The sequence below is a fragment of the Gorilla gorilla genome, chromosome 2 (genome assembly GCF_029281585.2).
Source record: "Gorilla gorilla gorilla isolate KB3781 chromosome 2, NHGRI_mGorGor1-v2.1_pri, whole genome shotgun sequence".
NCBI classification, from domain to species: Eukaryota; Metazoa; Chordata; class Mammalia; order Primates; family Hominidae; genus Gorilla; species Gorilla gorilla.
The window spans coordinates 196,613,810-196,630,174 of record NC_086017.1 but is presented as its reverse complement, the minus strand read 5'-3'; the positions used below and the strand labels follow the sequence as shown (position 1 = coordinate 196,630,174).

General features: G+C 44.7%; 1 protein-coding gene and 1 long non-coding RNA gene across 3 annotated transcripts in view; one reads left to right on the top strand and one right to left on the bottom strand.

Annotated features, from left to right (window-relative positions):
- Positions 1-16,365, top strand: part of LIPH (lipase H) — a 50,652-nt gene that overhangs the window by 29,419 nt on the left and 4,868 nt on the right. For both annotated transcript variants that reach the window (XM_055382031.2, XM_004038149.4), the window contains 5 exons: positions 3,365-3,466; positions 5,227-5,316; positions 10,162-10,329; positions 12,306-12,401; positions 14,949-15,060. In XM_055382031.2, the coding sequence (XP_055238006.2) occupies positions 3,365-3,466; positions 5,227-5,316; positions 10,162-10,329; positions 12,306-12,401; positions 14,949-15,060 (568 nt within the window). The remainder of the gene's footprint in view (positions 1-3,364; positions 3,467-5,226; positions 5,317-10,161; positions 10,330-12,305; positions 12,402-14,948; positions 15,061-16,365) is intronic.
- Positions 3,383-16,365, bottom strand: part of LOC129532479 (uncharacterized) — a 23,334-nt gene continuing 10,351 nt past the window's right edge. Inside the window, exon 4 of the long non-coding RNA XR_008678252.2 lies at positions 3,383-3,522. This is a non-coding gene — a long non-coding RNA (uncharacterized lncRNA). The remainder of the gene's footprint in view (positions 3,523-16,365) is intronic.

The window sequence follows — 16,365 nt, the reverse complement described above, 5'->3', positions numbered from 1 at the left end:
TGCTATGGCTTATCACTAAGGAAATCCCAAGTCCAAGCCTGCCTGTGACAGTCTCAGTTTGTACCTTTGTCTTGGTGTAATTATTAATAGCACCGTTATCACTCTGAAAACTGTCCTGCTTCAGATGTTTTATTCATCATGAATCTGGAGGTTGCTATAAACTGAGGCTCTCACCATTAATTTTATTTATTTATTTATTTTTGAGACAGGGTCTTACTTTGTTACCCAGGCTGGAATGCAGTGGTGCAATCACAACTCACTGCAGCCTCAAACTCCCAGGCTTATTAATAGCATCCTTATCACTCTGAAAATTGCCCTGGTTCAGATGTTTTATTCATCATGAATCTAGAGCTCTGAAACTGAAGCTCTGTTAATTTTATTTATTTATTTTTGTTTTTTTGAGACACAGTCTCACTCTGTCACCCAGGCTGTATTACACTGTCACGATCTTGGCTTACTGCAATCTCTGCCTCCCAGATTCAAGCAATTATCGTGCCTCAGCCTCCCAAGTAGCTGGGATTACAGGCTCCTGCTACCGCACCCAGCTAATTTTTGTATTTTTTTAATTAATTAATTATTATTATTATTCTTTGAGACCGAGTCTCACTCTGTCGCCCAGGCTGGAGTACAGTGGCACAATCTCGGCTTATTGCAACCTCCGCCTCCTAGGTTCAAGAGATTCTCATGCCTCAGCCTCCCGAGTAGCTGGGACTACAGGTGCCTGCCACCACGCCTGGCTAATTTTGTATTTTTAGTAGAGATGGAGTTTCATCATGTTGGCCAGGCTGGTCTCAAACTCCTGACCTCAGGTGATCCAACCACCTCAGCCTCCCAAAGTTCTGGGATTACAGACATGAGCCACTGTGCCCAACCTATTTATTTATTTATTTTTGAGACAGGGTCTTACTTTGCCACCCAGGCTGGAGTGCAGTGGTGCAATCACAGCACACTGCAGCCTCAAACTCCCAGCCTCAAGCCATCCTCTCAGCTCAGCTTTCTCTCCATCTCCCCACCACCTCAAGTAGCTAGGACTACAGGGACTACAGGCACATGCCACTGTGCCAGGCACTACTTATTTTCTCCCTCCCTCCCTCTCTCTCTCTCTTTCTTTCTTTCTTTCTTTTCTTTCTCTCTCTCTCTCTCTTGCTTGGTCTGTCGCCTGGGCTGGAGGGCAATGGCACAATCATGGCTCACCGCAACCTGGAACTTCTGGGCTCAAGTGATCCTTCTGTCTCAGTCTCCGGAGTAGCTAAGATTACAAGCATGAGCCACCACACCCAACAAACTTTTAATTTTTTTGTAGAGACATGGTCTCCGTATGTTGCCCAGGCTGGTCTCGAACTCCTGGTCTCAAGCAATCCTCCCGCCTTGGCCTCCCAAACTCTAGGATTATAGATGTAAGCCACTGCAACCAGCTGAAATGGAGGGATTAAAGCTAGAACCAGGTAGGCTAGGTGTGGTGGCTCACACCTGTCATCCCGGCCTTTTGGGAAGCTGAGGCGGGAGGACTGCTTGAGTCCAGGAGTTTGAGACCAGCCTGGGCAACATAGCAAGTGCCCCTACAACTGGCTCTCCTCCCCTACCCCCACAAATAAAAAAAAAAAAAAAAGAAAAAGAAAAAGAAAAAGGCTAGAACTTAGGAAATAAAGGCGAAGACACTCTTGCATTTTATATGTAACACCAGGGGATAGGAGATATAAAATGACATTCATAGACAAAAACTTCAAGGGAGACTTCCCTTGAAGCCTTCTTCACTCCAGGTAGGGATCTGGTAAACCAGACCTTTTGGAGCTGCTGATTTTTTTTTTTCCTTTTTTCTTTCTTTTTCTTTTTTTTTGAGACGGAGTCTCACTCTGTCACCCAGGCTGGAGTGCAGTGGCACGATCTTGGCTCACTGCAACCTCTGCCTCCCCAGTTCAAACAATTCTCCTGCCTTAGCCTCCCAAGTAGCTGGGACTACAGGCGCGTGCCACCACGCCCAGCTAATTTTTTTTTTTTTTTTTTTTGGTATTTTTAATAGATACGGGGTTTCACCATGTTAGCCAGGATGGTCTCAATCTCCTGTCCTCGTGATCCACCCACCTCGGCCTCCCAAAGTGCTGGGATTACAGTGGTCAGCCACCACACCCAGCTTTTTCTTGTTGTTGTTTAATCTTTATTTTGTGGTTACAACACCATAGGAGCTTCTCTCCTGTTTTTCCAGCTGCTTCGTAGTGATAGTGAGGAACACCCAAATAACATTGACCAAGGGTGAGAAACCGGTTTAGGCATTTATAGAGCAGGTTAATTCTGCAGGGATTGACACCCACTTGGTTTCCCTCTTCAATACCTAGCCTGATACCTGGCCTGACCAGTGAGTTTCGCCCTCTCCTGCCGAGCTTGCTAAACTCAGGGCAGTGAAACCAAGAGTTCAACAGATAGAAGTGGTTGCATTAAGAGGCTGTGTTCTGATCAAGGCTCTTGATCTTTCTGAATCACAGTTCATTCATCTGGAAAATAATAATAGCTACCCTGCCTCCCTCACAGGTTTGCAACATGGATCAAATGGGCTAGCATATATGAATAAGAGTGGAAGTTCTTTATTTATTAACAACAAAAAGGAAGGGCTGAGTGAGGTTTCTCGGTCATCTAAAGTGGGATAAAGATGAGTATAGCATCTGCTTTCTTTCTTTCTTTCTTTCTTTCTTTCTTTCTCTCTCTCTCTCTCTCTCTCTCTTTCTTTCTTTCTTTCTTCTTTGAGACAGAGCCTTGCTCTGCCGCCAGGCTGGAATGATCTTGGCTCACTGTAACCTCTGCCTCCCGGGTTCAAGCGATCCTCCTGCCTCAGACTCCCGAGTAGCTAGGACTACAGGCACACACCACCACACCCAGCTAATTTTTTTGTATTTTTGTAGAGACGGGATTTCACCATGTTGGCCAGGATGGTCTTGATCTCTTGACCTCATGATCTGCCCGCCTCGGCCTCCCAAAGTGCTGGGATTACAGATGTGAGCCACTGCGCCCAGGCTGCTCTTTTCTCTTTAATGCGCCCTTTGGTGCTTTTTTCCTGGGGACCGCCCGTTTATCCCCACCCCTTGAACCTCATACACGTGTACGTTCCCTACTGTTGAGCTCTGCATGACACATGCCTCTGATGGAGTCTGGATGCCATTCTCAGGGGCACAGCCAGGGTAACCGTCTCCATTGTGGGAACAAGCAGCAGAGCCATGGAAAGGAGTCCTGGCCAAGTGGGACGGGAGTGTGAGCGCTCACCCACCTGAGGGTGCCCTGCAGCCTGGGAGCCACTCTCATCCAGAAGGATCAAAGGCCCGGCTGCAGGTGACTCATGGTGTGGGGCTGCCAAGTGACTCTGTTTTCCTTCCAGGCCTCGACCCTGCAGGCCCTTTATTCAACGGGAAACCTCACCAAGACAGATTAGATCCCAGTGATGCGCAGTTTGTTGATGTCATCCATTCCGACACTGATGGTAACGCTCCTTTCCTTGTGGGCCAGTGACACCGCCAGGCTCCTAAAGAGTGTCCCCTGGGGAGAGATCATCATGTAGGAGCAGATCAGGTTCCTCTAGATTCTAACTTTTTTTTCCAGACAGGGTTCCAAATCCACCGAAATATTGAAGGGAAGCTGGTTTAATGTAGGCACCCAGGACCTTCTGCTTGAGCGTGGATGATTATCCCACGGTCTCTTCATATTTTTATTTTTTTAATTTTTTTGAGACAGAGTCTCGCTCTGTCACCCAGGCTGGAGTGCAGTGGCGCAATCTCGACTCACGGCAAGCTCTGCCTCCCAGGTTCTCGCCATCCTCCCGCCTCAGTCTCCCGAGTAGCTGGGATTATAGGCACACGCCGCCACGCCTGGCTAATTTTTTGTATTTTTAGTAGAGACGGGGTTTCACCATGTTAGCCAGGATGGTCTCTATCTCCTGACCTTGTGATCCGCCCGCCTCGGCCTCCCAAAGTGCTGGGGTTACAGGCGTGAGCCACCGCGCCCGGCATATTTTTAAAGGAATCATCATGCTCAGTGAAGGACAAGCTAATTTTTTCAACATGAAGATAAGTGTTTTCCTATGTGCGACTGGGTTTGCATGCATGATTTCCTAGTGTTGTTGGTTCTTTTTATTTTCTTGAGCTGCAGGTGTTAAATCTCTCCACACAGAGTCACTCTGATGCACCTACAGCTCTCTGGCTCTCTGCAGATCTTCTTGGCCATTGCTGTCTTTATTTTTATTTCATTTTATTTTATTTTATTTTGAGACAGAGTTTCACTCCTGCCACCCAGGCTGGAGTGCAGTGGCGTGATCTTGGCTCACTGCAACATCTGCCTCCTGGGTTCAAGCAGTTCTCCTGCCCCAGCCTCCCAAGTAGCTGGGATTACAGGCACTCACCACCATTCCCAGCTAATTTTTGTACTTTTACTAGAGACAGGGTTTCACTATGTTGGCCAGGCTGGTGTCAAACTCCCGAGGTCAGGTGATCCACCCGCCTTGGCCTCCCAAAGTGCTGGGATTACAGGTGTGAGCCACCGTTCCCAGCCATCTTTTTTTAATTTTTAAATTTATCATTTATACAAATGCAAACAGAGGCTCAGAAGCACCAGGCAATTAAAGGGTTGCAGCAAAATATAAGGAAGATATGGGGCCGGGCGCAGTGGCTCATGCCTGTAATACCAGCGCTTTGGGAGGCCGAGGCGGGCAGATCGCGAGGTCAGGAGTTTAAGACCAGCCTGGACAACACGGTGAAACCCCGTCTCTACTAAAAACACAAAAAGTTAGCTGGTCATGGTGGCACATGCCTGTAATTCCAGCTACTTGGGAGGCTGAGGCAGGAAAATCGCTTGAACCCAGGAGGTGGAGGTTGCAGTGAGCAGAGATCGCATCATTGCACTCCAGCCTGGGCGACAGAGCAAGACTCCATCTCAAAAAAAAAAAAAAAAAAAAAAGAGAAGAAATGTATCATTTTATTAGCCTTGCAGTGGATGAGTGACTAAACTCCCTTAGGTTGTTAGAAATATTGGAAGTAAATTCCTTACCATCTTCACAGTTAACCTAGTTGGAAATCATTGCCTTCTAACTAACTAGCTAGGTGACTTTGGGCAAAACTCTTACATAGGTATAACAATAATGATATAACAACAATAATAATACAATTCCTGCTTATACCCGGCAGGCAAATGAGCTGTGAGATAGGAAAAATTCAAAGGAGTATAAAAGCAGAATGTGTTCTCTTTTAGCACTGGGCTACAAGGAGCCATTAGGAAACATAGACTTCTACCCAAATGGAGGATTGGATCAACCTGGCTGCCCCAAAACAATATTGGGAGGTAAGCCTTTATATTTTGTAAAATAGTGGTATAAAAAGGCATATTTGGAGGCTGTGCATGGTGGCTCATGCCTGTAATCCCAGCACTTTGGGAGGCCGAGGCGGGTGGATCACCTGAGGTCAGGAGTTTGAGACGAGCCTGGCCAACATAGTGAAACCCCATCTCTATTACATACAAAAAATTATCCAGGTGTGGTGACACATGCCTGTAGTCCCAGCTACTCGGGAGGCTGAGGCAAGAGAATCTCTTGAACCTGGGAGACAGAGGTTGCGGTGAGCCGAGTTCGCGCCACTGCACTCCAGCCTGGGCAACAAGAGTGATACTCCATCTCAAAAAAATAAAAATAAAAAAAAAGGCATATTTTGGCCAGGTGCAGTGGTGCATACCTGTAATCCCAGCACTTTGGGAGGCCAAGGTGGGAAGATTGCTTGAGCCCAGGAGTTCAAGACCAGCCTGGGCAACAGAGGGGAGATGCCATCTCTACAAAAAATAAAAACAAAATTAGCTGGGTATTGTGGCATGCTTGTGGGCTCAGCTACTCAGAAGGCTGAGGTGGGAGGATTGCTTGAACCTGGGAAGTAGAGGTTGCAGTGAGCCGTGATCATGCCACTGCACTCTAACCTAGGCAACAGAGTGAGACCTGTCTCAAAAAAGAAAAGAAAAAGGCATATCTTTAAAATCTGACATTATTCTACGTGTAGTAATTTTTAATAGAAAACAAACCTCCTGAGAAGATACAGGTAGTATAAATATAAATTATAAATTATAACTCAAATATACTACTTTTAAAACTATAGCCACATGTTTGAAAGCTATTATGAATTATTTCTCTCTCTTGAAAAGGTATGTCTTTGATCTAGAAATTCCACACCTGGAAAGTGCTCCTAGAGAAATAATGGAAAATGTAGACAAGAATTAGAGTGCAAAGATGTTCAACATACATTATTTATAATAATTAGAGCTTTTGAAATAATTTAAATGGCCAGCTTACAAAAATTATTAAATGAATTATGGTATGCTCACAAAAAATGTAATTCTTAAAAGTCACATTTTCAGAGAGTAATAAAAATTCTTAGTGTGATAAGTGAAAAAGACAAAACTATATAATATGCCAATTTATTTTTTGAATCTGTATTTGTACAGATGTAAATATAGATAAAAAGACTAAAAGTAAATGCTCCAAGTAATTATTACTGGCAATCTGTTGATATCAGATTTTTAGGTGTTTTTGCATCACTATTTCCTATCATTTTGTGTTTTTCAAATAATTTTATATGACTTTTACAATGAGAAAAAACTCAAAAACATAAATGGGGAGTTAGAGGGCAGCATAAAAGTGAGCTGACTGACAGAATATGACGGCCACCTTTCTTTCTTTCTTTCTTTCTTTCTTTTCCTTCTTTTCCTTCTTTCTTTCTTTTTTCTTTCTTTCTCTTTCTTTTCCTTCTTTCTTTTCCTTCTTTCTTTCTCTCTCTCTCCCTCCCTTCTTTCTTTTTTCTCTCTCTCGTTTCCTTCCTTCCCTCATTCCCTTCCTTCCTTTCTTCCTCTCTCTTCCTTCCTTCCTTTCCCTTCCTTCCTTCCCTCCTTCCTTCCTTTTCCTTCCTTCCTTCCCTCCTTCCTTCCTTTTCCTTCCTTCCTTCTTTCCTTTCCCTTCCTTCCTTCTTTCCTTTCCCTTCCCTTTCCTTCTTCCTTCCTTCCTTCCCCTCCCTTCCTTCCTTCCTTTCTCTTCCTTCTTTGCGATCCTCCTGCCTTGGCCTCCCAAAGTGTTAGGATTACAGGTGTGAGCTACACCTGACAGCAATAATGTCAGCATACCCTGAGAATGACCCTTACGGCAGACACAGCTGACAACAACACTTCAGTAATGAGGGTTGCCATGTGGAGGTTGCTGGGTAGGGTGAGGGTGCTAAGTGAAGATGCTGTAAAAACTGCATGCTTTTTACAAGTGGTTGCAGTTCTCATGTCCGGCCTGTTGTCACTGGACTGTCCCTGTATGTAAGTTCCTCCAATAAGCTTTAGGTCTTGTTCACTGGCTCTAGGTATCTTCTTTAGCCTTTTGAACCTGGTGTCATCCTTACTGAAGTCAACAGGGGCCCAGCACAAACAACCATTCCTGGCTGTCGATAGTGTTTCTGATTGTTCTATTTCAGCAGTTATAAGTACAATATATACATTTCTGGTTTTAAAATATTTGAAAACAAATTTGGGATACTTAATTTGCTGAGTTAGGAAAAAATGCTAAACCACAAAAATACATCTATCATCACCATTATTTCCATAAAATAAAGGGCATTTTAACACATACACCCAACAAAAGAAAGGACATAAATCCAGAGCATGCAGAACTTTACATTAATTGCAGTTAGCTTAATGAAATAGTCACTGTCCATCTGTGTGGTTCCCATACTCTACTACAGACTCGTGAACACATTGTCATAAACCAGCACTAGTCCAGAAATGGAACTACTGGACTTTTTGGAACTTACTAGCATTTTGGAACTACTGAGCAGTTGTATTTTCCAATGACCCTCAACATCTGGCAGGTGTCCGCCATGTCTCTCTTGATTGCCTGCCTGGTTTCTGTGCAGTGCCAGGCCCCGTTGCCTTTGACATGAATGAAAAATGTGGCAGGAATCCGAATGACTCTTGCTCTTGAGTTTTTGGCAGTTGTTGGGATTACTGGCACTGAACAGTACCAGACCGAGGAAGCTCATAAGAACCAGACTTCCAGTTAAACCCTCGAGCAGAAATAAAGCAGAGGGGTTTCAGCAAACAGCAGAACCCACTAGAGGTTGCATTTATTCATTCGTCCAACAAATACCTATTAATTTGCCATGTGTCTGGCACTGTGTTAGGATCTGGAACTAAAGGAGAACAGTTTGGTATAGTATAACAGTTCAGAACAGCATAATAGTTCAACTATCATGGTGAACTAAATAGGTAAAGTCCGTACATTGAGAAAAGCAGAGTCAAAGTTATTCTATTCAAGATAGAAGCTAGCACTCAGTCGGGTATGGTGGCTCATGCCTGAAGTCCCAGCACTTTAGGAGGCTGAGGTGGGCAGATCACCTGAGGTCAGGAGTTCAAGACCAGGCTGGGTAACATGGTGAAACCCTGTATCTACTAAAAATACAAAATTAGCCGGAAGTGGTGGTACGAGCCTATAATCTCACCTACTCGGGAGGCTGAGACAGGAGAATTGCTTGAACCCAGGAGGCAGAGGTTGCAGTGAGCCGGGATCACGCCACTGCACTCCAGCCTGGGCAACAGAGCGAGACTCCATCTCAAAAAAAAAAAAAAAAGATAGAAGCTAGTACTTGATTAGATCTAATAGTGATATTTAACAGTGAAAGATTGGTTTTTAAATGCCACAATGCTGGAGAGTAAGTGAAATAAGAATGGGAGAATTTTGATAATTACTCAATTACTGGAGCGGGGATGATATGGGCATGAGGGTTCTTTATATCCTTCTCTCAATTTTTGTGCCTGGTTTGAAAATTCCCATAATAAATGTGGCAGGGGAGTGAGAGAGCTCCATGACTGAAGCTAGTTGTTTGCATTTTTCAACCTTTCTCTAAGTGAATATATTATATGAAAAGGCAGAATGAAGAGGAATTAGTTAATGATTTGCAATTTTCTTTTTTTTTTCTTTTTTTTTTGGGATGGAGTCTTGCTCTATCGCCCAGGCTGGAGTGCAGTGGCTCGATCTCGGCTCACTGCAACCTCCGCCTTCCAGGTTCAAGCGATTCTCCTGCCTCAGCCTCCCAAGTAGCTGGGATTACAGGCACGCCACCATGCCCGGCTAATTTTTGTATTTTTAGTAGAGACGGGGTTTCACCATGTTGGTCAGGCTGGTCTTGAACTCCTGACCTCATGATCCGCCCATCTCAGCCTCCCAAAGTGCTGGGATTATAGGCGTGAGCCACCATGCCCAGCCAGCAATTTACTTTTATGATAACGATTTTGGTAATTCCTTCTGATTCTCCATGACCTGGGGAAAGTTGGCCTTGGACCCAAACACCCTCACCATGTCAGCTTGATGAGCAGACACAGCAACTTTGTAGTCTGAAGTAGCCCTGCAATGTTAGACCAGGGGCTTTCAAACTTACATGCTTCAGGACCGCATGGAAGACAGGGGACAGTGTTTGTTAAAATACTGATGCCTGCGCCTCCTCTGAATTAGAAATATTTGAGGGTGGACCTGAACTCTGTATTTTAACAAGCACGATTTTGATGCAGGCAATCTATGGATCAAGCATTGGATGACAGTGAAAGATACCTCGATTGCTACGTGAGCAATCAAGGTCTTTTTTTTTTTGAGATGGAGTGTCACTCTGTTGCCCAGGCTGGAGTGCAATGGCGCAATCTCGGCTCACTGCAACCTCCGCCTCCCAGGTTCAAGCCATTCTCCCTGCCTTAGCCTCCTGAGTAGTTGGGACTACAGGTGCCCGCCACCACACCCAGCGAATTTTTGTATTTTTAGTAGAGACGGGGTTTCCCCATGTTGGCCAGGCTGGTTTCGAACTCCTGACCTCAGGCGATCCACCTGCTTCGGCCTCCTAAAGTGCTGGGATTACAGGCGGGAGCCACTGCACCTGGCCCTGGGTCTTTCACCAAAGCATATTTGCTCTAATTCTTGCCACAACCTTAATTTGATTTCATCTTTTCTCCTCCCACTTGCCAGCATGAATTCTTATCTATGGGATTTTATAAAGATTAAATGAAATAAAATACACTGAAAGAGCGCAGGGCCAGATGAGAAATTGTGTGTGTATAGAATATGTGATATAGTATTACTAAATGCTTCAACCGCTCTACTCTTTCATCACTTCTTTTACAACCAAGGATTTCAGTATTTTAAATGTGACCACCAGAGGTCTGTATACCTGTACCTGTCTTCCCTGAGAGAGAGCTGCACCATCACTGCGTATCCCTGTGACTCCTACCAGGATTATAGGAATGGCAAGTGTGTCAGCTGCGGCACGTCACAAAAAGAGTCCTGTCCCCTTCTGGGTAAGTCCAACCAGCAGTTTCCTCTCTGATTCACAAAGAACTAATTTTTGGTATGAATCCCAGAACCACTTTATCATGTAAAAACTGGCCCCATAATTGTATTAAAAACTTGTTTTTCTGCTGGGCACAGTGGCTTATGCCTGTAATCCCAGCACTTTGGGAGGTTAAAGCGGCTGGATCACTTGAGGTCAAGAGTTTGAGACCAGCCGGGGCAAAATGGTGAAACCCTGTCTCTACAAAAATACAAAAAGTAGCCGGGTGTGGTGGTGCGTGCCTGTAGTCCCAGCTACTCAAGAGGAGGCTTAGGTGGGAGGATCACTTGAGCCCAGGAGGTTGAGGCTGCAGTCAACTGAGATCATGCCACTGCACTCCAGCCTGGGTCACAGAGCAAGACCCTGTCTCCAAAAATAAATAAATAAAAGGTTAAAATTTAAAAAAAATTTTCTTAAAAAGAAAAAAATTTTAAAAATAGACTTTTTTTTTCTAGTCAGCTTTTTCTAGCCAATTTGTTCTTTGAACTACTCTAGTCTCCTACTAATAAACAGTGTTAGAAAGCAATGTAGACTGGGCATGGTAGCTCACGCCTGTAATCCCAGCACTTTGGGAGGCTGAGGTGGGCAAATCACAAGGTCAGGAGTTTGAGACCAGCCAGGCCAACATGGTGATACCTCATCTCTACTAAAAATACAAAAAAATTAGCTGGGCATGGTGGCGGGCGCCTGTAATCCCAGCTACTTGGGAGGCTGAGGCAGGAGAATCACTTGAACCCGGGAGACGGAGGATACAGTGAGCTGAGACTGCGCCATTGCACTCCAGCCTGGGCAACAAGAGTGAAACTCCGTCTCAAAAAGCAAACAAACAAACAAAAGAAAGAAAAAAGAAAAGAAAAGCCACTGTAGAGTATTCCATCCAGAAGGCAGTACAGCCTCCCTGGACCCTCTATTCTAGCATGGAAAAGAAGGTTACAGAAGAGTTTCCAAGCTTACCCAGGGTACAGTCACTCTACATAGCCTGCTCCTGTGGGGACAGGAATACCCTTTCTGTGCCTACAACCTCTCTGCTGGGAGAGGGTCCACAATGAGCCCAGAGACCCTCCTGACAAGTGAACTTTTTCACAGACTCATGTCTATGTAAATGCCCTCACTCTACATTCTGGCTCTTGTGTGCACGTACAGCAGGTGGAGTGAGGTAATAGATATTGTGGAGGCTGCTTGGATATTCGCTAGGGATTAGCACAGATATTCTAGGTGGTTAGGACTTTGAAACTGGATGGTCATGAGGATTTTCTATTTTTTTTCCAAAAGGAAAAATCCAAGTTAACAACAGGGCATGGTATAGACAAGGGGTTCTCGACCTTGATTGTACTTTAGAATCACCTAAGGAGTTTTAACACAATACTGATGCCTGGGTCCTACCCTGGATCAATTAAAGCAGAATGTGAAGGCCATTCTCTAGGGCTAGGGACAGAGGAGAGAAAGAGGGCCCTCTGGACAGCAAAAACGAAGGAGGACACTCACCTGCTTAGTGACACAGTCAGTCATGTGGCAAGCCCAGGTCTATGCAATTTAGGGGCCCCATTGTAGTTCTTCAAGAAAGCATATTGCTTTTCAAGGGTGATGCTATTTTAGGTATGAACTTGAATCTGTTTTAATCTAGAAAATGAATATATTACTGAAAAATGTCAGTGTTATTTTTAGTCCACACCAGTGTGTGCCACACCCCACACCTCTCCACCCTGCTACTGAGAACCAGTAAAGGGGGAAAACCGGAGGGTCCTGTTGCCCTTCAGCTCTTAGGGACAGGGTCGGCCAGCAAGATGGGTCACCCTGCAGGCCCTCACCATGGGGGATGGAGGTGAGAGGGAGTTTCTCTCAGAAGTGGTGGATACAGTCAAACTCAATGTTCTTGCTACCTCAGTTGCTTTTACGTTTATATAATACATATTAATCTTACAATTTTTTAAACTTGTTTCATAGGCTATTATGCTGATAATTGGAAAGACCATCTAAGGGGGAAAGATCCTCCAATGACGAAGGCATTCTTTGACACAGCTGAGGAGAGCCCATTCTGCAGTGAGTGGTGAATGTGGTTGTTGGATTTGCCTAACTCTCATTTTGGGGATGGCTGAGTCTCAGCTTCCTGGCTACTTCTTGGCAAATAAGGGCCATGATGAAGCATCAACTTTGGAGCTGGAAGGGCCTCGGTTGACTCCTGAGTCTACCACATAATAGCTGTGGGACCGTGGTGAAGTCATTTGACTTCTCTGAGTCTCAATGTCCTGACTGGTCAAATGGGGGTAATAATGCCTGTCTTCTGGGATATTAGGTTTAATCTGATGCCATTTAAAAATATTAATTTAATAAAATCTCAACAAATCAGAGTTGTTAGTTTCACTGGATGATCATTCTAATCACTAAGATCTTCCAGAAAATTGCTTGATTCCCCAAAAGACATAAAATTGAGACTAGGAAAAATCAGGTGTCAGCCACATCTACAGGTCAGTTCCAGCTCTAAAGCAAACATGATGACCCAAAGGCCTCGAGAGGTTGAGTATTCCAGATGAGAATTAAAGGGGGCAGCCAATGATTAGACGCCTTGGGAAGCAACTAGAATTTCCTTGGGCAGATGTGTTTTTCCTACAGTCTTGTACCCATTTTCACTTTCCTTGGGAACAACTATTTTATTTCATTTTATTTATTTTTTTTGAGACAGGGTCTCACTCTGTCACCCAAGTTGAAGTTCAGTGGCGCAATCTCAGCTCACTGCAACCTCTGCCTCCTGGGTTCACGCGATCCTCCTGCCTCAGGATTCCGAGTACCTGAGACTACAGGTGTGCATCACCATGCCTGGCTAATTTTTGTATTTTTAGTAGAGACGGGGTTTTGCCATGTTGGCCAGGCTGGTCTCAAACTCCTGACCTCAGGTGATCTGCCTGCCTTGGCCTCTCAAAGCGCTGGGATTACAGGCATCAGCCACCATGCCCAGCCTATGTTAATTTTTTTTTTTTTGAGACAGGGTCTTGTTCTGTCACCCAGGCTGGAGTGCAGTGGCACAATAATGGGGCACTGCAGCCTCAACCTCGTGGACTCAAGCAATCCTCCTGCCTCAGCCTCCCAAGTAGCTGGGACTTCGGGCATGTGCCACCATGCCCAGCTAACTGTTTTTTTTTGTTTCTTTTAGAGACAGAATCTCACTATGTTGCATAGGCTGGTCTTGAACTCTTGGGCTCAAGCAATCCTCCTGCCTTAGCGCTGGGATTACAGGTGTGAACTTCCATGCCAGGTGTGAGCAACTCTTTTAAAAGAGCCTGGAGGCTAAGCATGGTGGCTCATGCCTGCATTCCCAGCATTTTGGGAGGCCAAGGCGGGCGGATCACTTGAGGCCAGGAGTTCGAGACCAGCCTGGCCAACATGGTGAAACCCCATCTCTACTAAAAATACAAAAACCCCAAAAACAAAATATAAAAATTAGCCGGGCGTGGTGGTGCTTGCCTGTAATCCCAGCTACTCAGAAGGCTGAGGCTGGAGAATTGCTTGAACCCAGGAGACAGAGGTTGCCGTGAACCGAGATTACACCACTGCACTCCAGCCTGGGCAACACAGAGAGATTCTTTAAAAAAAAAAAAAGCCTGCAGATCACTGGGTTTCCCTCTTTCTTTGGAGCCATGTGTGGCAGCCCAGGATTTGGCACCTACCTGGTCTGTATGGGGCAAGCCCCTGAGCAACTTGGGCCATAAAATGGCAAATCCAGGACTGACCTTATTCCTTTGTGGGACTGTCATCTCCCTGATTAGTTCCTGTTGTAGTGTGTTTTAATTTTATCTTTTTTTTTAAAAAAAACCCATAAGACATTATTCAGGTAACATTTGTATAGATGTACCCACATATTCACCACTTTTTTTTTTCTCTGAGTCTGCTGGTTAGGGAATGCCACTTTATTTTTATTATCATCCTTTCTTGCATTTTGTAAATACAGGAAAGTGTGCTGAATAATAATGGGGAGAGTCCAGAGTATGGCAGGAACTTCAAGAAAGGAGACCTGACTTAGTCTGGGGGTCAGGAAAAGCCTTCTGGAGGAATGACATTAAGCTGAAACCTAAAAGGTGGATTCACAGAGCTGGCAAAGTAAGCGTGCCCAGGTGGGTGAAGGCCCAGGAGCCTTCACAGTGCAGAGAGTGCAGGTGGTATAGCATGATTGGGAGAAGGATGAGGAAGGCTGGGTAGGCTGGTGGACTTGGCCCAAATTGTGGAAAACCGTCTCAGCCCTGGAGGGTCTCCGAATGGCCCCTTAGTTGGTTGAGTCTAAAATGGGCAGCAATTGACGTGAACCACACTCAGCCATAAGCCCTAAGACTTCACAATACCTGGAAACACTGGTTCAACGATGATGCCTGACCATGGTGACTGGAAACCAGTGAACTCTGCTATCACTCATGCCATCTTTACCAAAGAGAAGAGAAGGGAATATTAGAAACTTCTGCCCTGGATCTTTGCAGAGAAACCAGAGAGAAAGAGAAGAAGAGACTCAGTGATTAGGGAGGTTCAGTTTTTAGGAACCAGCCCTTCAGGGGATCAGTTGGTAGTATCTCTCTCTTACCGTGTTCTCTCTCTGTTTTGCAGTGTATCATTACTTTGTGGATATTATAACATGGAACAAGAATGTAAGAAGAGGGGACATTACCATCAAATTGAGAGACAAAGCTGGAAACACCACAGAATCCAAAATCAATCAGTAAGTTGAGTTACAATTGTTTGCAGTGCGCTATTTCCCTTTTTGCTCAGAGAAATTAAATCACAAATCCACCTACTTTCTTATTTATAGATCTATGCTTTTCCTTGTTCTATAAAAGATATAAGGGGAACTATTGCTTAGTTGCTTCCCTGGTTCTTGATCTCCCAGGGTATTTACAAATGGGATTGGTGCAAGGGTTTTCTTTCCTTCCCTCCTTCTCTTCTTCCTTTCTTTGCTTCCTCCCTTTTTCCTTCCTTTCCTCCCTCTTTCCCTCTCTTTCTCCCTTTGTTCCTCTCCTCCTTACTTCTTTTGATTAAACATGTAATACAAAAGTTACCCTTGTTTGCGATAAAGGATTTAAACAATAAATGAATATGCTGATTTAATTATCCCACATTGTATACATACATCAAAACATCTCGGCTCACTGCAACCTCCTCCTCCCAGGTTCAAGTGATTCTCCTGCCTCAGCCTCCTGAGTAGCTGGGACTACAGGCACATGCCACCATGCCCAGATAATTTTTTGTATTTTTAGTAGAGACGGGGTTTCACCGTGCTGGCCAGGCTGGTCTCAAACTCCTGACTTCATGATCTGCCCGCCTCGGCTTCCCAAAGTGCTGGGATTACAGGTGTGAGCCACCGCGCCTGGCTGCTTTCCTTCATTTTTAAGGCTGAGTAATATTTGATCGTATGCATATACCACATTTTGTTTATTCTTCCACCAATGAACACTTGGGTTGCCTCCTCCTCTTGGCTATTGTGACTAGTGCTGCTATGAACATGGGTGTGCAAATGTCTGAGACTCTGCTTTCAATTTTTTTGGACTTGTATCCAGAAGTGGAGTTTCTGGATCATATTTTAGTTCTCTTTTTAATTTTTTGAGACACCACTATACTGTTTTCCTTAATGGTTGCACAATTTTCCAATCCCACTGATGGTGCATACAGGATCCAGTTTCTCCACATCCTCACCGATATTTGTTATGTTCTATGATTTTGATATTAACCATCTGGATGGGTGTGAGATGATTCTGTGTCTTTTGAACATTTACATCTTTTTTTTTTTTTTTGAGACAGAGTCTTGCCCTGTCACCAGGCTGGAGTGTAGTGGCCTGATCTCAGCTCACTGCAAGCTCCACCTCCTGGGTTCAAGCGAATCTCCTGCCTCAGCCTCCTGAGTAGCTGAGACTACAAGCGCGAGCCACCATGCCCAGCTAATTTTTATATTTTTAGTACAGATGGGTTTTCACCATGTTGGCCAGGATGATCTCGATCTCTTGACCTTGTGATCTGCCTGACTCAGCCT